At 39.7% G+C, this 23,478-nt stretch overlaps 1 protein-coding gene across 1 annotated transcript in view; it reads right to left on the bottom strand.

The window, feature by feature from the left end:
- Nucleotides 1-23,478, bottom strand: part of UBXN7 (UBX domain protein 7) — a 94,884-nt gene that overhangs the window by 60,768 nt on the left and 10,638 nt on the right. Inside the window, exon 2 of the mRNA XM_037013112.2 lies at nucleotides 1,824-1,971. Coding sequence (XP_036869007.1) covers nucleotides 1,824-1,971 — 148 coding nt within the window. The remainder of the gene's footprint in view (nucleotides 1-1,823; nucleotides 1,972-23,478) is intronic.

The following is a 23,478-nucleotide window of genomic DNA, read 5'->3' as shown; positions in this document are numbered from 1 at the left end:
AGCTGGACAGGGGAGCCTAGTAAACACAATGTTCTTCAATAAAAAATAAAAAAAAAAAAGAACTAGCTAGACAAAGAAATCTACAATAAGCCAAGTGACTAAAAGATAAAGGACAATTCACAATTATATTAAGTATTCTTTCCTACTAGATATCAGTCACTGACAGAATTTCAATAACCTTAAGAATAAGATGATATATCTGTAAGGGGAAGCTCTATTAGTCATCTTTCATCAAAAAGAAATAGGCCATTATCTTAAGAAAACTAAGACTTTAAAAGGCATGTTTTACCTAAATCTTTCCATTATATCAGTATATCAGTATATATATATATATATATATATATATAGCATATTACATTTTACAGCATATGTATATATTACCCCAAGACAATATAATTACTCAAAAAACAAGTCTTACAAATATAAATTAAAAAAAACTTCTGAATATAAAAACAAATAAGTCTTAATCTGATGAAATACTTCAGTTAGGGAGATAGATTGAAAGTAGCTCCTATACACAAAGACTTAATTATTCAATATTTGAGGTTATCTGTTCCAAGAGTATTAGCTACTTAACAAAATGGAAGAATGGAACAGAAAAAAGGTGAATTGTAAAGTGAGAATTATAGTTTAGGAATTAGAAGGCACTATCAAATCAGTTACCAATACAATCTAAGTCAAATTGGAATGTAATTCAGTAGGAAAAAGCATTCGTTAATCAAAATAATTTTTTAACAGAATTAAGAAAACATGTTTTGTACAGTGAGAGGCAATGGGTTCCCCCAAATCAGTGGTGAATATTTGTTATTCAAGTTTCTGCAAACTAAATCATGCTTTTATATTGATTCCCATGAAAACGTTGCACTATGTTGTAGGGGATTGGGATATCAACACCCAAAATACACAGCCAACACTGACAGGAAAAACTTCATAAAATATTAATTCATACAATATAAATATAAATATTTGTTATACACACATACATAAAATTTATGTTACTGGAAAGTTCATTCTTCATGCAGAAACAATACTACTCTAGAATCTGGAACTAAATCAACAAAAGAGGCAATTACGTCCTGAATGTTATTTGGCTTTTTAAATCTATCTCTAATCAGTTAAAAAAAAAAAATCAATTTTTTTTTGCCTATTCTATTCCCTTCAACAGGAAATTCCTCTTGTTTAGAGAGTCATAAAGGCTATGAGTATTAAAGTCTTACTTAAGGATCTTTTTAATTTTTCAGTGGTTTTCCTTTGAGTAGCATTCATCTCTAATATTTTCCAAAGGCTGGAATTCCACCCAAAAGGTTTTCATTTCAAACTCTCATTGGTATCAAGGGCTAAAAACACTGAATCTGTTCACCAATTTATTATTATTTTCTATCCAGTACAGCTCCATATGCTGAAGGTGCTTCTAGTGATTACATCTTAGTTATGTGCAAAGGACTAGAAGTATTTTTCAAACATTTTTCATGGCAGGTCAGACTTTCCTGGGACAATGTAGGAAAATCTATAATTGGGAAATCTGAGCTTTTTACGCTTTACTTTCCTGTTACTTAATTGCTGTGTAACGTGGGAAAATGGCTATGCCTCTGCTTCCTCATCTGTAAAATATGGATAATAATGCTATTCTATAAGGGTTCTCTTGAGGATTAGATATGACAGTTCTCTAAAGAATTAGAAGTATGTAAGTATAAAAGTTTCCACTTGACACTTTCAGATGTTTTCAACTTTTTTCAAAAACAGAGAAATAATACAACTGATAAAAAAGCAACTGCTCAAATTAGGCAGGGAGTAGCTCTTAACAATAAATAATAAATTCATACTCTGTGTGTGGTCTGACAGTAGAGACACTTGCTGAACTGGTACTAGGCTCTTCAGCGATTCCTCCACCATCCAAAAACATAGTGACTGCCATCTCCAGGTTATTGTTGCAGGCTTCAAGCATATGTTTCCCAACACTTTCACTTGCCCCTGAAATAGCAAAAAGACAAGACAAAACTTTAAAAGAGACATCTTACATTCAGATTATATTAGAATACAGAATTCCCAGGCAAATTAACAGTATTTTTTCCCTCTGAGATGGAATTACTTTTTTAAGAGAACCTTTGCACTTACTTCTACAATGTTGGCTTATTAGTGTGAAATACACAGAGATAGAAAAGAAAGTAGCAACATTAAAATAGTCTTCCTCCATAATAAAATTAAACTAAATGAAGTATTTTTTTTGCCATTTCTTTAAATGGACTAACTATATATTTTTTAAAAAACTGAAAAAAGATAAAAATTAAACATTATATTCTAGAAAGTTACAAATACTGTTAGAAAGAATGCACTTCAGTTAGCATTCCTGTCTCTATTAAAAAGAAGATATTTTTGGTATCGATGGGAGAGAAGTGAGATGGGACATTTTTGTCAAAAATGTGATTAAGCCAAAATCTGGTAAGAAATGTCAATCTTCATCATTTAAAACTGGCCTTAGGAGGCGGAGCCAAGATGGCGGCATGAGTGTAGGACAGTGGGAATCTCCTCCCAAAAACATACATATTTTTGAAAATACAACAAATACAACTAATCCTAAAAGAGAGACCAGAAGACACAGGACAACAGCCAGACTACATCCACATGCAAGAACCCAGCGCCTCGCAAAGGGGGTAAGATACAAGCCCCGGCCCGGCGGGACCCGAGCGCCCCTCACCCTAGCTCCCAGCAGGAGGAGAGGAGTCAGAGCAGGGAGGGAGAGGGAGCCCAGGACTGCTAAACACCCAGCCCTAGCCATCCGCACCAGAGCGCAGACACAGTGCATGCGTGGGGTGCTGGAAACTAAGGAAGCAGGACAGTAAGACCTGTGAGCGGGTCCCAAAACTGGCGCCCCTGTGACAAAGAAAAGCAAGTGCTTTTTGAAAGTCTTAAAGGGACAGGGACCCCACAGCTGGACAGAAGCATCCCGGGTCACAGTCCAGCAGCTGGAAATTCCAGGGAACTCCGGGCGCACTAACCCCTGGGCAACAGCTCTGAGACCCCTCACGGAGGTAAACAGCCAAACAACGCCCCATCCATTACCCCTCCGGGGCCCCGCCATAGCAGAGCAGGAGCCTGAGGCTGGCGACGCCCTCACCAAGGGAGGTTCCTCCATATCAGCCAGGCAAGATACAAAGACCGAGTCTATACGCAATTGCCCAACACAAGCCACTAGGGGTCCCAGTTGTCCCAGTAAAGAAAGGCCAGGAGCCAAGTGGAAAAAGGCTTGACTCTCCCAGCTGATAGACGCATCAATAGCACTCCAATGCACCTATCAACATGAAAAGGTAAAAAAATTTGATCCAGACAAGACTAAGCCAGACAGCTTCGACATCTTCTACATCTTCCCCTGAGAAGGAACCTGGGGAGATAGATTTAACCAGTCTTCCTGAAAAAGAATTCAAAACAAAAGTCATAACCATGCTGATGGACTTGCAGAGAAATACACAATAACTAAAGAGGGAGAACACAAAAATAAAACAAGCTCTGGAAGGACTTCAAAAGAGAATGGATGAGATGCAAGAGACCATTAATGGACTAGAAAACAGAGAACAGGAACGTAGAGAAGCTGATGCAGAGAGAGATAAAAGGATCTCCAGGAATGAAAGGATTTTAAGAGAACTGAGTGACCAATAGAAATGGAACAATATCTGCATTATAGGGGTACCAGAAGAAGAAGAGAGAGAAAAAGGGATAGAAAGTGTCTTTGAAGAAATAATTGCTGAAAACCTCCCCAAACTAGGGAAAGAAATGGCCTCTCAGACCACAGAGGTACACAGAACTCCCATGACAAGGGGATCTAAGGGGGGCAACACCAAGACACATAATAATTAAAATGGCAAAGATCAAAGACAAGGACAAAGTATTAAAGGCAACCAGAGAGAAAAAAAAGGTCACCTACAAAGGAAAACCCATCAGGCCATCATCAGACTTCTCAACAGAAACCCTACAGGCCAGAAGAGAATGGCACGATATACTTAATGCAATGAAACAGAAGGGCCTTGAACCAAGACTACTGTATCCAGCACGAATATCATTTAAATATGAAGGAGGGATTAAACAATTCCCAGACAAGCAAAAGTTGAGGGAATTTGCCTCCCACAAACCACCTCTACAGGGTATCCTACAGGGACTGCTCTAGATGGGAGCACTCCTAAAATGAGCACAGAACAGAACACCCAACATATGAAGAAGGGAGGAGGAGGAATAAGAAGGGAGAGAAATAAAGAATCATCAGACCGTGTTTATAATAGCTCAACAAGCAAGTTAAGTTAGATAGTAAGATAGTAAAGAAGCTAACCCTGAACATTTGGTAACCACAAACTTAAAGCCTGCAATGGCAATAAGTTCATACCTCTGAATACTCACCCTAAATGTAAATGGACTGAATGCACCAATCAAAAGACAAAGAGAAATAGAATGGATAAAAAAGCAAGATCCATCCATATGCTGCTTACAAGAGACTCACCTCAAACCCAAAGACATACACAGACTTAAAGTCAAGGGATGGAAAAAGATATTTCATGCAAATAACAGAGAAGAAAGCAGGTGTTGCAATTCTGGTATCAGACAAAACAGACTTCAAAATAAAGAAAGTAACAAAAGACAAAGAAGGACATTACATAATGACAAAGGGCTCAGTCCAACAAGAGGACATAACCATTATAAATATATATGCACCCAATACAGGAGCACCAACATACCCGAAACAAATACTAACAGAACTAAAGGAGGAAATACACTGCAATGCATTCATTCTGGGAGACTTCAACACACCACTCACTCCAAAGGACAGATCCACCAGACAGAAAATAAGTAAGGACACAGAGGCACTGAACAACACAGTAGAACAGATGGACCTAACAGACATCTACAGAACTCTACATCCAAAAGCAACAGGATACACATTCTTCTCAAGTGCACATGGAACATTCTCCAGAATAGACCACATACTGGGCCACAAAAAGAGCCTCAGTAAATTCCAAAAGATTAAAATCCTACCAACCAACTTTTCAGACCACAAAGGCATAAAACTAGAATTAACTATACAAAGAAAGCAAAAAGCCTCACAAACACATGGAGGTGTAACAACACGCTCCTAAATAATCAATGGATCAATGACCAAATCAAAATGGAGATCCAGCAATATATGGAAACAAACGACAACAACAACACTAAGCCCCAACTACTGCGGGACACAGCAAAAGCAGTCTTAAGAGGAAAGTATATAGCAATCCAGGCATATTTAAAAAAGGAAGAACAATCCCAAATAAATGGTGTAATGTCACAATTATCAAAATTGGAAAAAGAAGAACAAATGAGGCCTAAGGTCAGCAGAAGGAGGGACATAATAAAGATCAGAGAAGAAATAAATAAAATTGAGAAGAATAAAACAATAGCAAAAATCAATGAAACCAAGAGCTGGTTCTTCGAGAAAATAAACAAAGTAGATAAGCCTCTAGCCAGACTTATTAAAGGGAAAAGAGAGTCAACACAAATCAACAGTATCAGAAACGAGAAAGGAAAAATCACGACGGACCCCACAGAAATACAAAGAATTATTAGTGAGTACTATGAAAACCTATATGCTAACAAGCTGGGAAACCTAGGAGAAATGGACAACTTCCTAGAAAAATACAACTTTCCAAGAGTGACCCAGAGAGAAACAGAAAATCTAAACAGACCAATTACCAGCAAGGAAATTGAAACAGTAATAAAAAAACTACCAAAGAACAAAACCCCCGGGCCAGATGGATTCACCTCGGAATTTTATCAGACATACAGGGAAGACATAATACTCATTCTTCTTCAAGTTTTCCAAAAAATAGAAGAGGAGGGAATACTCCCAAACTCATTCTATGAAGCTAACATCACCCTAATACCAAAACCAGGCAAAGACCCCACCAAAAAAGAAAACAACAGACCAATATCCCTGATGAACATAGATGCAAAAATACTCAAGAAAATATTAGCAAACCAAATTCAAAAATACATCGAAAGGATCATACACCATGACCAAGTGGGATTCATCCCAGGAATGCAAGGATGGTACAACATTCAAAAATCCATCAACGTCATCCACCACATCAACAAAAAGGACAAAAACCACATGATCATCTCCACAGACACTGAAAAAGCATTTGACAAAATTCAACATCCATTCATGATAAAAACTCTCAACAAAATGGGTATAGAGGGCAAGTACCTCAACATAATAAAGGCCATATATGATAAACCCACAGCCAACATCGTACTGAACAGCGAGAAGCTGAAAGCTTTTCCTCTGAGATCGAGAAAAAGACAGGGATGCCCACTCTCCCCACTGTTATTCAACATAGTACTGGAGGTTCTAGCCACAGCAATTAGACAAAACAAAGAAATACAAGGAATCCAGATTGGTAAAGAAGAAGTTAAACTGTCACTATTTGCAGATGACATGATATTGTACATAAAAAACCCTAAAGACTCCACTCCAAAACTACTAGAGCTAATATCGGAATTCAGCAAAGTTGCAGCATACAAAATTAACACACAGAAATCTGTGGCTTTCCTATACACTAACAATGAACCAACAGAAAGAGAAACCAGGAAAACAACTCCACTCACAATAGCATCAAAAAGAATAAAATACCTAGGAATAAACCTAACCAAGGAAGTGAAAGACCTATACCCTGAAAACTATAAGACACTCCTTAGAGAAATTAAAGAGGTCACTAACAAATGGAAACTCATCCCATGCTCCTGGCTAGGAAGAATTAATATTGTCAAAATGGCCATCCTACCCAAAGCAATATACAGATTTTATGCAATCCCTATCAAACTACCAACAGCATTCTTCAATGAACTGGCACAAATAGTTCAAAAATTCATATGGAAACACCAAAGATCCCGAATAGCTAAAGCAATCCTGATAAGGAAGAATAAAGTGGGGGGGATCTCACTCCCCAACTTCAAGCTCTACTACAAAGCCACAGTAATCAAGACAATTTGGTACTGGCACAAGAACAGAGACACAGACCAATGGAACAGAATAGAGACTCCAAACATTAACCCAAACATATATGGTCAACTAATATTCGATAAAGGGGCCATGGACATACAATGGGGAAATGACAGTCTCTTCAACAGATGGTGCTGGCAAAACTGGACAGCTACATGTAAGAGAATGAAACTGGATCACTGTCTAACCCCATATACAAAAGTAAATTCAAAATGGATCAAAGACCTGAATGTAAGTCATGAAACCATAAAACTCTTAGAAAAAAACATAGGCAAAAATCTCTTGGACATAAACATGAGTGACCTCTTCTTGAATATATCTCCCCGGGCAAGAGAAACAAATGCAAAAATGAACAAATGGGACTATATCAAGCTGAAAAGCTTCTGTACAGCAAAGGACACCATCAATAGAACAAAAAGGTATCCTACAGTATGGGAGAATATATTCGTAAATGACAGATCCGATAAAGGGTTGACATCCAAAATATATAGAGCTCACGCACCTCAACAAACAAAAAGCAAATAATCCAATTAAAAAATGGGTAGAGGAGGTGAATAGACAGTTCTCTAAAGAAGAAATTCAGATGGCCAACAGATACATGAAAAGATGCTCCACATCGCTTGTCATCAGAGAAATGCAAATTAAAACCACAATGCCACAATGAGATATCATCTCACACCAGTAAGGATGGCTACCATCCAAAAGACAAACAACAACAAATGTTGGTGAGGTTGTGGAGAAAGGGGAACCCTTCTACACTGCTGGTGGGAATGTAAATTAGTTCAACCATTGTGGAAAGCAGTATGGAGGTTCCTCAAAATGCTCAAAATAGAAATACCATTTGACCCAGGAATTCCACTTCTAGGAATTTACCCCAAAAATGCAGCACTCAGTTTGAAAAAGACAGATGCACCCATGTTTATCGCTGCACTATTTACAATAGCCAAGAATTGGAAGCAACCTAAATGTCCATTAGTAGATGAATGGATAAAGATGTGGTACATATACACAACGGAATATTACTCAGCCATAAGAAAAAAACAAATCCTACCATTTGCAACAACATGGATGAAGCTAGAGGGTATTATGTTCAGTGAAATAAGCCAGGCGGAGAAAGACAAGTACCAAAGGACTTCACTCATATGTGGAGTATAAGAACAAAAGAAAACTGAAGGAACAAAACAGCAGCAGCAGCACAGAACCCAAGAATGGACTAATAGTTACCAAAGGGAAAGGGACTGGGGAGGACGGGTGGGAAGGGAGGGATAAGGGCGGGAAAAAAAGAAAGGGGGCATTACGATTAGCATGTATCGTGTGCGGGGGGCATGGGGAGGGCTGTGCAACACAGAGAAGACAAGTAGTGATGTTACAGCATCTTACTATGTTGATGGACAGTGACTGTGAACAGGGATGTGGGGGGGACTTGGTGAAGCGGGGAGCCTAGTAAACATAATGTCCTTCATGTAATTGTAGATTAATGATACCAAAATAAAATTTAGAAAAAAAACAACAAACTGGCGTTACCACACACTTAATTGTAACGTAAAGCCAGTTAGATAGTCTGTTAGATGAATGTTAACTTTATAAGACTGTTTACCAAAACAACTTTATGACATGCATCAAGGAATATAAAAATATTCCCTTTTGACACAGTAATTTGGTATTCTAGTCAAAAACCTTATTATTTTACTTATTCTGTGTAAAATACTACATGCATAAACATGTCCAGTATAGTTTCAGTTAATACTGAAAAACTGGAAACAACACAGTATTCAAGAGTAATCATCTAAATTGTAGAATCTACTTGATGGAATATTTTGTGACCATTAAAAAGCATCTCAGGCTTTCCATTTGGTATGACTTTTCTCCTACCAAAATTACCAAAATCAGGTCCCTTAAAATCTCCTTGTAAGGGATCTGCTGTGTGTGTGTGTGTGTGTGTGTGTGTGTTTATTTTGCAGCCATGAAAGGATATTCTATTTAAAGGCTAACTGCTATTTTTTCTTAGTAAACTGAGGACAGCATTCCAATGTCCTCTGGTTTCTGTTGTTCCTACTGGGAAATCAGTTGCCAGATTAAACAAAAACATTTTCATAGCAATCTGTTGTTTCTCTCTAGTTGCTTTTACACTCTTCTCTGTCTTTGGTCTTGTGCAGTTTCACTCTGATTTGTCTGGTCTGATTTTATTTATCCTCCTTGGTTTTCAAATGGACTTCCACCATGTAAGGGTTGTTACCTTTTATCAATTCAGAAAAAATTCTCAGCCATTTCTATTTAACAATCATTTGACTCTTCCTTTCACACTTACTTGCGCCTGGAACACCAATCTGATGAATGTCACTACCTCACTCTATGCAGTACAATCTGTTTTTTTTTAATATAAACCTGTTAGCTGAGCTTTTAATTTCAGTTAATTTTTGTAACCAGAAATTCTGTTTTTGTTTTTTTCCTAATTTTCCTGGTCATGTTTCAGAGACCCTTATGTCTTACTCCTATTTTCAATCCTCTCATTTCTGCAAACATGTTAATCAAACTTAATGGAATTAATAAGACAAAAATATAAACTTCCTGCAGTTGCTAGGGGTCACTGTCTCTTGTTTCTGCTGGCTTTTGCTTAACTGCATTTTGTGATTGTGTGTGTGTGTGTGTGTGTGTGTGCACCTTGGAATTTTAATCTGTAGGTTTTTGAAGCCTGCGTTGAAGGTACACTTTTCCTAAGAGGATTCGATCTGACAGATTTTGTAAGGCAACTGTGGGCACTACCAAACAAGAACCACTTTACATACATTCTTGACTTGAAGTTGTACAAAACCACATAGGCATTGCAACCCTGTAAAGACCCTTGTTATAAATTCTGAGTGAAGATTCTCAACTGCCAAGGCTGAAAGCGAAGAAGTCTTAGCTTCATAAAGGGGAGGAGGTCTCCTTTTAGACTCCTCTCCTTAGGAAGCCTGAAGGCTTTGTTTCCTATTTTCTGTGCCCTGAGAGACTATCAAAAGGTAAGAAAGCCATCCAGTTTGGGCAGATTCCACCAGGGTGAAGGCTTGTTTTAAATCTAGCTAACATGCACTCCCAATTTCATTTCATTGCATTTTTAACCTCTGAGTATTCCTTAACTTCTTGCTAGCCCAATAATGAATTTTGAAAAAATTTCTTAAATGCACATTTTATTCAGGATTTTTTCTCAGTGTGTGTGTGGTGGGGTGGGGAGAGGGCAGAAGGGGTGATTTATAGACTTACTAGTTTAGCCTTCCTGCCAGAAAGTTATGAATCTACTCATAATAGATTCATTTGTTTTCTCTACTACTACCTCTAAGGCTTTAAATCAAGCCCTTAATAGTTCTTCCCTGGATTACTACAATAGACTCCTAACTGATCATCATTTTATCTTCTACCTTCGTGCTAACGGAATGTTTCCAAATATAATTCTGATTTTATCATCCCCTGGTTTAAGTCTTTCATGGCTCTTTGACACAGTATAAATTCCACACTCTATGATTTAGAAAGTCCTCTGAGATCACGCCCCAGCTTATCTCTCTGCCTTTGCCTCTCCTCTTCCCCATCCTACATAATTCAGTATAGTCATATCAACTACAGGTTTGGAATATCCGTATCCTCCTCTTCTCTCCATTCATTTGGTTCATGCATGCTCAAAAATCACCCTAAGTGTAACTCTGTCAGTTTGTGTGCTAAGCATTCTCTACATTATGTCCCCACTCCCACCCTGTGATACTCTTCTGTTACACACATGTATGTACTACTGAGCAGTAAATGTTGGTTTACCTTCTGGCTCCTCTGAAAGAGCAGATGGTCTGTGAACACAGGCATTGGTTTTTGTCTTATATCCCCTACCCCCAGCACTGTGTTTGCTTGCATGTGTCCAGTGTCTAATAAACTGACTTAGAACTATCTCACAGTACTTCAGCTCACCAGTTTGTACACCAGGGAAAGAAGGGCCAAGCTTCAGCCAAAACAACCCTTTTATATCTTAGGAATTTTATACTGTGTGCATATATTTATGTTTTAATTTTTATTTATACAGCAATATGGTCACATTGTGGAAATCAGAAAGAGCAAATGGGTATTTAGGATAACTGAACTTAAGATAAAATTTCCAACGAGACAAAAGGCTTTCGAAGATGGCGGTGTGAGTAGAGCAGTGGAAATCTCCTCCCAAAAACACATAGAGCTATGAAAATATAACAAAGAAAAATCTTCCTAAAATAGAGACCACAGGACACAGGACAACATCCAGACCACATCCACACCTGCAAGGAACCAGCGCCTTGCGAAGGGGGTAAGATACAAGCCCCGGCCCGGCGGGACCCGAGCGCCCCTCCCCCCGGCTCCTGGCGGGTGGAGAGAAACCAGAGCGGTTTTTTTTTTTTTTTTGGCGAGCGCTTTTTGGAAGCCTTAGAGGGACGGGCCCCCGTTGCTGGGGAGGCAGGGTGGTGGGACCGGTGAGCAGGTGCCTGGGAACGGCGCCGGAGGACAAAGAATATCCCGCGTTTCTCCCTGCGGGACCGGCGGGCGGGTGCCTGAGACCGGTGCCTGAGGACGGAGGAGGTCGCGCGTTTTTCCCCCCCCTTTTTTTTTTTTTTTCTCTTTTTGGCGAGTGCTTTTTGGAAGCCTTGAAGGGACGGGGAACCCAGTGCTAGGGAGGCAGGGTGGCGGGACTGGTGAGCGGGTGCCTGGGACCGGCGCCTGAGGACAAAGAATATCCCACGTTTTTCCCTGCGGGACCGGTGGGCGGGTGCCTGAGACCGGCACTTGAGGACAGAGGAAATCACGCGTTTTCCCCCCTTTTTTTTTCTCTTTTCTGCGAGTGCTTTTTGGAAGCCTAAAAGGGACAGGGACCCCGGTGCTAGGGAGGCAGGGCGGCGGGACTGGTGAGCGCGTGCCTGGGACCGGCACCTGAGGACAAAGAATATCCCGCGTTTTTCCCTGTGGGACCGGTGGGTGGGTGCCTGAGACCGGCACCTGAGGACGGAAGAAATCGCGCATTTTTCCCCTTTTTTTCTCTCTTTTTGGCGAGTGCTTTTTGGAAGCCTTGAAGGGACAGGGACCCCGGTGCTAGGGAGGCAGGGCGGCGGGACTGGTGAGCGGGTGCCTGGGACCAGTGCCTGAGGACAAAGAATATCGAGCGTTCCTTCCCTGCGGGACCGGTGGGTGGGTGCTTTTTGGAAGCCTTGAAAGGACAGGGACCCTGGTGCTAGGGAGACAGGGCAGCAGGACCAGTGAGCGGGTGCCTGGGACCGGCACCTGAGGACAAAAAAAAAAAAAAAAATCGCTTGTTTTTTCCTTTTTTTTTTTTTTCTTTCTTTCTGTTCCCTCTCTCATTGTTGCTGTTGCTGTTTTGGTTTGGAGAGTGCTTTTTGGAAGTCTTAAAGGGGCAGGACAGGTCACTTAGACCAGAGGCAGGGAATCTGGGGATCTCTGGGCACTCTAACCTCCTGGGCAGCAGGGAGCACAGAGGCCCCTTACGGAGATAAATAGCCTCCTGGCCGCTCCCCCTCCAACGGGGCTCCACCATTTTGGAGGAACAGCCCCAGCCAGGCCAAGCCCACAGCAACAGCGGAGATAAACCCCAAAGCAACTGGGCAGGAAGCAGAAGCCCTGTCTGCGCACAGCTGCCCAGCACAAGCAAATAGAGGTCGCTATTCTCGCAGGAAAAGGCTACAAACCAACAAGAAGGGAAGCTCTTCCAGCGGTCACTTGTACCAGCTCTGCAAACTATCTCTATCACCATGAAAAGGCAAAACTACAGGCAGACAAAGATCACAGAGACAACACCTGAGAAGGAGACAGACCTAACTAGTCCTCCTGAAAAAGAATTCAAAATAAAAATCATGAACATGCTGACAGAGATGCAGAAAAAAATGCAAGAGCAATGGGATGAGATGCAGAGAAAAATGCAAGAGCAGTGGGATGAGATGCAGAGAAAAATGCAAGAGCAGTGGGATGAAGTCCGGAAGGAGATCACAGATGTCAGGAAAGAGATCACAGAAGTGAAACAATCCCTGGAAGGATTTATAAGCAGAATGGATAAGATGCAAGAGGCCATTGAAGGAATAGAAGCCAGAGAACAGGAACGTATAGAAGCTGACATAGAGAGAGATAAAAGGATCTCCAGGAATGAAACAACACTAAGAGAAATATGTGACCAATACAAAAGGAAAAACATTCGTATTATAGGGATACCAGAAGAGGAAGAAAGAGGAAAAGGGATAGAAAGTGTCTTTGAAGAAATAATTGCTGAAAACTTCCCCAAACTGGGGGAGGAAATAATCGAACAGACCATGGAATTACACAGAACCCCCAACAGAAAGGATCCAAGGAGAACAACACCAAGATACATAATAATTAAAATGGCAAGGATCAAGGACAAGGAAAGAGTTTTAAAGGCAGCTAGAGAGAAAAAGGTCACCTATAAAGGAAAACCAATCAGGCTAACATCAGACTTCTCAACAGAAACCCTACAGGCCAGAAGAGAATGGCATGATATACTTAATGCAATGAAACAGAAGGGCCTTGAACCAAGGATACTGTATCCAGCACGACTATCATTTAAATATGATGGTGGGATCAAACAATTCCCAGACAAGCAAAAGCTGAGGGAATTTGCGTCCCACAAACCACCTCTACAGGGCATCCTACAGGGACTGCTCTAGATGGGAGCACCCCTAAAAAGAGCACAGAACAAAACACACAACATATGAAGAATGGAGGAGGAGGAATAAGAAGGGAGAGAAGAAAAGAATCTCCAGACAGTGTATATAACAGCTCAATAAGCGAGCTAAGTTAGGCAGAAAGAAGCCTAACTAAAGAAGCTAACCTTGAACCTTTGGTAACCACGAATCTAAAGCCTGCAATGGCAATAAGTACATATCTTTCAATAGTCACCCTAAATGTAAATGGACTTAATGCACCAATCAAAAGACATAGAGTACTAGAATGGATGAAAAAGCAAGACCCATCTATATGCTGCTTACAAGAAACTCACCTTAAACCCAAAGATAAGCATAGACTAAAAGTCAAGGGATGGAAAAACATATTTCAGGCAAACAACAGTGAGAAGAAAGCAGGGGTTGCAGTACTAATATCAGACAAAATAGACTTCAAAACAAAGAAAGTAACAAGAGATAAAGAAGGCCACTACATAATGATAAAGGGCTCAGTCCAACAAGAGGATATAACCATTCTAAATATATATGCACCCAATACAGGAGCACCAGCATATGTGAAGCAAATACTAACAGAACTAAAGAGGGAAATAGACTGCAATGCATTCATTGTAGGAGACTTCAACACACCACTCACCCCAAAGGATAGATCCACCAGGCAGAAAATAAGTAAGGACACAGAGGCACTGAACAACACCCTAGAACAGATGGACCTAATAGACATCTATAGAACTTTACATCCAAAAGCAACAGGATATACGTTCTTCTCAAGTGCACATGGAACATTCTCCAGAATAGACCACATACTAGCTCACAAAAAGAGCCTCAGTAAATTCCACAATATTGAAATTCTACCAACCAATTTTTCAGACCACAAAGGTATGAAAGTAGAAATAAATTCTACAAAGAAAACAAAAAGGCTCACAAACACATGGAGGCTTAACAACATGCTACTAAATAATCAATGGATCAATGAACAAATCAAAATAGAGATCAAGGAATATATAGAAACAAATGACAACAACAACACTAAGCCCCAACTTCTGTGGGATGCAGCGAAAGCAGTCTTAAGAGGAAAGTATATAGCAATCCAGGCACACTTGAAGAAGGAAGAACAATCCCAAATGAATAGTCTAACATCACAATTATTAAAACTGGAAAAAGAAGAACAAATGAGGCCTAAAGTCAGCAGAAGGAGGGACATAATAAAGATCAGAGAAGAAATAAACAAAATTGAGAAGAATAAAACAATAGCAAAAATCAACGAAACCAAGAGCTGGTTCTTTGAGAAAATAAACAAAATAGATAAGTCTCTAGCCCAACTTATTAAGAGAAAAAGAGAGTCAACACAAATCAACATAATCAGAAATGAGAATGGAAAAATCACGACAGACTCCACAGAAATACAAAGAATTATTAAAGACTACTATGAAAACCTATATGCCAAAAAGCTGGAAAACCTAGAAGAAATGGACAACTTCCTAGAAAAATACAACCTCCCAAGACTGACCAAGGAAGAAACACAAAAGTTAAACAAACCAATTACAAGCAAAGAAATTGAAACAGTAATCAAAAAACTACCCAAGAACAAAACCCCGGGGCCGGACGGATTTACCTCGGAATTTTATCAGACACACAGAGAAGACATAATACCCATTCTCCTTAAAGTGTTCCACAAAATAGAAGAAGAGGGAATACTCCCAAACTCATTCTATGAGGCCAACATCACCCTAATACCAAAACCAGGAAAAGACCCCACCAAAAAAGAAAATTACAGACCAATATCCCTGATGAATGTAGATGCAAAAATACTCAATAAAATATTAGCAAACAGAATTCAACAGTATATCAAAAGGATCATACACCATGACCAAGTGGGGTTCATCCCAGGGATGCAAGGATGGTACAACATTCGAAAATCCATCAACATCATCCACCACATCAACAAAAAGAAAGACAAAAACCACATGATCATCTCCATAGATGCTGAAAAAGCATTTGACAAAATTCAACATCCATTCATGATAAAAACTCTCAGCAAAATGGGAATAGAGGGCAAGTACCTCAACACAATAAAGGCCATATATGATAAACCCACAGCCAGCATTATACTGAACAGCGAGAAGCTGAAAGCATTTCCACTGAGATCGGGAACCAGACAGGGATGCCCACTCTCCCCACTGTTATTTAACATAGTACTGGAGGTCCTAGCCACGGCAATCAGACAAAACAAAGAAATACAAGGAATCCAGATTGGTAAAGAAGAAGTTAAATTGTCACTATTTGCAGATGATATGATACTGTACATAAAAAACCCTAAAGACTCCACTCCAAAACTACTAGAACTGATATCGGAATACAGCAAAGTTGCAGGATACAAAATTAACACACAGAAATCTGTAGCTTTCCTATACACTAACAACGAATCAATAGAAAGATAAATCAGGAAAACAATTCCATTCACCATTGCATCAAAAAGAATAAAATACCTAGGAATAAACCTAACCAAAGAAGTGAAAGACTTATACTCTGAAAACTACAAGTCACTCTTAAGAGAAATTAAAGGGGACACTAATAAATGGAAACTCATCCCATGCTCATGGCTAGGAAGAATTAATATCGTCAAAATGGCCATCCTGCCGAAAGCAATATACAAATTTGATGCAATCCCTCTCAAATTACCAGCAACATTCTTCAATGAATTGGAACAAATAATTCAAAAATTCATATGGAAACACCAAAGACCCCGAATAGCCAAAGCAATCCTGAAAAAGAAGAATAAAGTAGGGGGGATCTCACTCCCCAACTTCAAGCTCTACTACAAAGCCATAGTAATCAAGACAATTTGGTACTGGCACAAGAACAGAGCCACAGACCAGTGGAACAGATTAGAGACCCCAGAAATTAACCCAAACATATATGGTCAATTAATATTTGATAAAGGAGCCATGGACATACAATGGCAAAATGACAGTCTCTTCAACAGATGGTGCTGGCAAAACTGGACAGCTACATGTAGGAGAATGAAACTGGACCATTGTCTAACCCCATATACAAAGGTAAACTCAAAATGGATCAAAGACCTGAATGTAAGTCACGAAACCATTAAACTCTTGGAAAAAAACATAGGCAAAAACCTCTTAGACATAAACATGAGTGATCTCTTCTTGAACATATCTCCCCGGGCAAGGAAAACAACAGCAAAAATGAGCAAGTGGGACTACATTAAGCTGAAAAGCTTCTGTACAGCGAAAGACACCATCAATAGAACAAAAAGGAACCCTACAGTATGGGAGAATATATTTGAAAATGACAGATCTTATAAAGGCTTGACGTCCAGAATATATAAAGAGCTCACACGCCTCAACAAACAAAAAACAAATAACCCAATTAAAAAATGGGCAGAGGAACTGAACAGACAGTTCTCCAAAAAAGAAATACAGATGGCCAAGAGACACATGAAAAGATGCTCCACATCGCTAATTATCAGAGAAATGCAAATTAAAACTACAATGAGGTATCACCTCACACCAGTAAGGATAGCTGCCATCCAAAAGACAAACAACAACAAATGTTGGCGAGGCTGTGGAGAAAGGGGAACCCTCCTACACTGCTGGTGGGAATGTAAATTAGTTCAACCATTGTGGAAAGCAGTATGGAGGTGCATCAAAATGCTCAAAACAGACCTACCATTTGACCCAGGAATTCCACTCCTAGGAATTTACCCTAAGAATGCAGCAATCAAGTTTGAGAAAGACAGATACACCCCTATGTTTATCGCAGCACTATTTACAATAGCCAAGAATTGGAAGCAACCTAAATGTCCATCTGTAGATGAATGGATAAAGAAGATGTGGTACATATACACAATGGAATACTACTCAGCCATAAGAAGTGGAAAAATCCAACCATTTGTAGCAACATGGATGGAGCTGGAGAGTATTATGCTCAGTGAAATAAGCCAAGCGGAGAAAGAGAAATACCAAATGATTTCACTCATCTGAGGAGTATAGGAACAAAGGAAAAACTGAAGGAACAAAACAGCAGCAGAATTACAGAACCCAAAAATGGACTAACAGGTACCAAAGGGAAAGGAACTGGGGAGGATGGGTGGGCAGGGAGGGATAAGGGGGGGGAAGAAGAAGGGGGGTATTAAGATTAGCATGCATGGGGGGGAGGGAGAAAGGGGAGGGTGGGCTGCACAACACAGAGAGGACAAGTAGTGACTCTACCACATTTTGCTAAGCTGATGGACAGTAACCGTAATGTGGTTGTTAGGGGGGACCTGATATAGGGGAGAGCATAGTAAACATAGTATTCTTCAGGTAAGTGTAGATTAAAAATTTAAAAAAAAAAAAAAAAAAGAAAGAAAGAAAGAAAAGGGGGATTACTCCTTAAGAGGATAAAACTATTGGTAAATCAAAGATCAACGCATGCTTTAAATATCCTTAATGTTGATCACTTAAAGGGTGTCAGATGATCAGCTATGGAGGTACTCTTTTCTGATAATATTCCTTTCTCTTAATTAAAAAAAAAAAAAAAAAAGCAGTTACTGTGTGCTGACCTCCAATGAGTTCTGCACAGTGGTATAGAGGGCATGTCAAAGTGTGGGCAAAGGGTCTGTTTGTTTCTACGCAGAAGATCAAGGCCTAGCTTGGATACCCAGAAAATGAACTAAGATACGATATGAGGAGGAGCTTCCGGCATCAGCACTCTCTGGAGGACTCGTGCCGGGGGATGATCATCAAAAAGCCTCCACAGGGATCCGGACGATGCTGCGGTTGTGGCTGCATCCAGCCCACCGTCTCCTGGACTTGCCATAAGAAGGAGGAGGGAGATGTCTAGGCTGGCATGTGCATACAGTGAGACAACGAATTTGACTGGATCTGTACTGTTGGAACTCAACCAGGAGTTGGGAGGGGTGCAAGTTGTAGCACCCCAAAATCTCATGACTATAGACTATCTATGGTTAAAAGAACATATGGGATGTGAACAGATCCCAGAAATGGGCTGCTTTAATTTGTCTGATGGTTCAAGTACAGTTGGAAAATATCCATCATATCATAGATAAATTTTCACAAATGCCTAGGGTGCCTAAATGGTTTTCTTGGCTTCACTGGAGATGGCTGGTAATTATAGATTTGCTTTGTTTATGTCACCGTATTCCTATTATGTCAATATGTGTGTGCAAATTAGTTAGTAGTTTAAAACCTATACATACTTAAGGTACTATACAAGAAGATATGTCAAAGAAATAATCAATCCTCCCAAGTTTCCTTCATATGCTACATCTATAGCTTTTCTTCTTCCTTCCTAATTACAAACTTTAAATAGAATTCGTGCCTCATATCGAATTTACCGAGTATCATAATTCCTCCAGGTGGTAAAGATACCTCGAGACAAGTGCTGGGCATAGAAGCCACAGGGCATAAATCTGCAAAGAAGTAAAAAGCTAACCTTTGCAAACAATATGGCTTCTCTCTCACTTACCAACTTTACATTTCCCTGTATGGCCCCGGAAGAGGACTGGTTAGCCAGAGACGGGTAAGATTCCTCAAGGGAGGAACAACCTAAGACAGGCACAGTCGCAGGGGGGCCATCAGGTGAGAATTTGGGGATCAACAGAGGTGAGGCTCAAAACCTCACCCCCCCTGCTTTGAGAGAAATCTTCTGCATCTGTGGATGTCTTGCTGCCCTTGTCTAGCCTGGATTAATACTTAGTCCATAGGCACACACCTGATCATCTGATCATCTACATTTGCCTTCTTACAGCACTAAACTATGTTTTCTACCTTTATCTTGCATCTACCTACCACTTCAGCATTTTATCAAAAATAAAAATAATAATAATAATAGGAGAAATGTGGGATCAACATATAAATCAAGTACAAAAATCAAATGAATATTCATATTTGACCTGATGGTTTATAGGTCATATTGCATGATCAAAACCGAAAGTTTCTGTGATGAATGCCCTTGTACTGTTCACCATGTAAGAATTTATTCACTCTGTAAGAATTCGTTCACCATGTAAGAACTTGTTCGTTATGCTTCAGAAGATTGGAGACTGACGAGAATTAGGCTTGAGATGGATTAATGATTGTACATTGAGCATTGACCCCCCTATACTGAATTTTATTGTTGTTAACAACCATTTGATCAATAAATATGAGAGATGCCCTCTCAAAAAAAAAAAAAGATCTGTAAAAAAAAAAAAAAAAAAAAAAAAATGGGCAGAGGAACTGAACAGACAGTTCTCCAAAAAAGAAATACAGATGGCCAAGAGACACATGAAAAGATGCTCCACATCGCTAATTATCAGAGAAATGCAAATTAAAACTACAATGAGGTATCACCTCACACCAGTAAGGATAGCTGCCATCCAAAAGACAAACAACAACAAATGTTGGCGAGGCTGTGGAGAAAGGGGAACCCTCCTACACTGCTGGTGGGAATGTAAATTAGTTCAACCATTGTGGAAAGCAGTATGGAGGTGCATCAAAATGCTCAAAACAGACCTACCATTTGACCCAGGAATTCCACTCCTAGGAATTTACCCTAAGAACGCAGCAATCAAGTTTGAGAAAGACAGATGCACTCCTATGTTTATTGCAGCACTATTTACAATAGCCAAGAATTGGAAGCAACCTAAATGTCCATCGGTAGATGAATGGATAAAGAAGATGTGGTACATATACACAATGGAATACTACTCAGCCATAAGAAGTGGAAAAATCCAACCATTTGCAGCAACATGGATGGAGCTGGAGAGTATTATGCTCAGTGAAATAAGCCAAGCGGAGAAAGAGAAATACCAAATGATGTCACTCATCTGAGGAGTATAGGAACAAAGGAAAAACTGAAGGAACAAAACAGCAGTGGAATTACAGAACCCAAAAATGGACTAACAGGTACCAAAGGGAAAGGAACTGGGGAGGATGGGTGGGCAGGGAGGGATAAGGGGGGGGAATAAGAAGGGGGTATTAAGATTAGCATGCATGGGGGGGAGGGAGCAAGGGGAGGGTGGGCTGCACAACACAGAGAGGACAAGTAGTGACTCTACAACATTTTGCTAAGCTGATGGACAGTAACCGTAATGTGGTTGTTAGGGGGGACCCTGATATAGGGGAGAGCATAGTAAACATAGTATTCTTCATGTAAGTGTAGATTAAAAATTTAAAAAAAAAAAAAAAAAGAAAGAAAGAAAGAAGGAAAAGGGGGATTACTCCTTAACAGGATAAAACTATTGGTAAATCAAAGATCAACGCATGCTTTAAATATCCTTAATGTTGATCACTTAAAGGGTGTCAGATAATCAGCTATGGAGGTACTCTTTTCTAATATTCCTTTCTCTTAATTAAAAAAAAAAAAAAAAAAAAGCAGTTACTGTGTGCTGACCTCCAATGAGTTCTGCACAGTGGTATAGAGGGCATGTCAAAGTGTGGGCAAAGGGTCTGTTTGTTTCTATGCAGGAGATCAAGGCCTAGCTTGGATACCCAGAAAATGAACTAAGATACGATATGAGGAGGAGCTTCCGGCATCAGCACTCTCTGGAGGACTTGTGCCGGGGGATGATCATCAAAAAGCCTCCACAGGGATCCGGACGATGCTGCGGTTGTGGCTGCATCCAGCCCACCATCTCCTGGACTTGCCATAAGAATGAGGAGGGAGATGTCTAGGCTGGCAGGTGCATACAGTGAGACAACTAATTTGACCGGATCTGTACTGTTGGAACTCAACCAGGAGTTGGGAGGGGTGCAAGTTGTAGCACTCCAAAATCTCATGACTATAGACTACCTATGGTTAAAAGAACATATGGGATGTGAACAGATCCCAGAAATGGGTTGCTTTAATTTGTCTGATGGTTCAAGTGCAGTTGGACAATATCCATCATATCATAGATAAATTTTCACAAATGCCTAGGGTGCCTAAATGGTTTTCTTGGCTTCACTGGAGATGGATGGTAATTATAGATTTGCTTTGTTTATGTCACCGTATTCCTATTATGTTAATATATGTGTGCAAATTAGTTAGTAGTTTAAAACCTATACATACTTAAGGTACTATACAAGAAGATATGTCAAAGAAATAATCAATCCTCCCAAGTTTCCTTCATATGCTACATCTATAGCTTTTCTTCTTCCTTCCTAATTACAACCCTTAAATAGAATTCGTGCCTCATATCGAATTTACCGAGTATCATAATTCCTCCAGGTGGTAAAGATACCTCGAGACAAGTGCTGGGCATAGAAACCACAGGGCATAAATCTGCAAAGAAGTAAAAAGCCAACCTTTGCAAACAATATGGCTTCTCTCTCACTTACCAACTTTACATTTCCCTGTATGGCCCCGGAAGATGACTGGTTAGCCAGAGACGGGTAAGATTCCTCAAGGGAGGAACAACCTAAGACAGGCACAGTCGCAGGGGGGCCATCAGGTGAGAATTTGGGGATCAACAGAGGTGAGGCTCAGAACCTCACCCCCCCTGCTTTGAGAGAAATCTTCTGCATCCGTGGATGTCTTGATGCCCTTGTCTAGCCTGGATTAATACTTAGTCCATAGGCACACACCTGATCATCTGATCATCTACATTTGCCTTCTTACAGCACTAAACTATGTTTTCTACCTTTATCTTGCATCTACCTACCACTTCAGCATTTTATTAAAAATAAAAATAATAATAATAATAGAAATGTGGGATCAACATATAAATCAAGTACAAAAATCAAACGAATATTCATATTTGACCTGATTGTTTATAGGTCATATTGCATGATCAAAACCGAAAGTTTCTGTGATGACTGCCCTTCTACTGTTCACCATGTAAGAATTTATTCACTATGTAAGAATTCGTTCACCATGTAAGAACTTGTTCGTTATGCTTCAGAAGATTGGAGACTGACAAGAATTAGGCTTGAGATGGATTAATGATTGTACATTGAGCATTGACCCCCCTATACTGAATTTTATTGTTGTTAACAACCATTTGATCAATAAATATGAGAGATGCCCTCTCAAAAAAAAAATTTCCAACGAGAGAATTATAAACAAATTTTAAAAGCACTCTATCTCAAACAATGTAAAGTGAAATCACATGCTCCAAAAAACTGTCAGATGACAGAGTAGATATAGCTTTGTCACATAGCTGACAGACATATCTACAATGCTAATGAAAAAAACTGAACAAAATTATTTCATGAAACATGAGTGCAAAAAAGCACTAATGTAAAAAAAAAGCATTAATATGCATTATGATTAATGTTCACTCAATTACCTTTTATTTGGGGTTTGCCTTATAAATGGATATATCTAAGGTAATGTTAGTTACACAAGACCAGGTAGTTTTTTTCCTTTAAAAAGGCTTCATATATCACTCAATTTGATAAACTTTCAACTCTTCTCTCCTTCAACTGCAAACATCCCGTCAACCAACAAATCCTATAGTTTCCATCCAACTAATACCACTCCTATCCATCCTGTTCTGTGGCACTGATATAATCTTAGTTCAAGCCTTCAAAATCTCTGACATGAACTACCCCACCTTTTTAGAGGTCATGCTCCATTTGATATATCTTTTACACTGCAAAATAATGCAAACTTGATTGTCTCACTTGTTTCAACAGTTCTGCACTGTTGACTGGAAAAGTTTTCATCTCTCTTGAGCTGCATGTAAGATTTGATTCTTATTTTCTATTTCCATTTATACCTCTCTGCTCTCATATCACCTCTATGTCATTCTCTCTAGCCACACAAGTCTGCGTAAAGACTAGGCATATC

This window comes from Manis javanica, chromosome 3, assembly GCF_040802235.1.
Source record: "Manis javanica isolate MJ-LG chromosome 3, MJ_LKY, whole genome shotgun sequence".
NCBI lineage: Eukaryota > Metazoa > Chordata > Mammalia > Pholidota > Manidae > Manis > Manis javanica.
The sequence above is the reverse complement of the archived record's forward strand: the minus strand, read 5'-3'. Positions and strand labels throughout refer to the sequence as shown.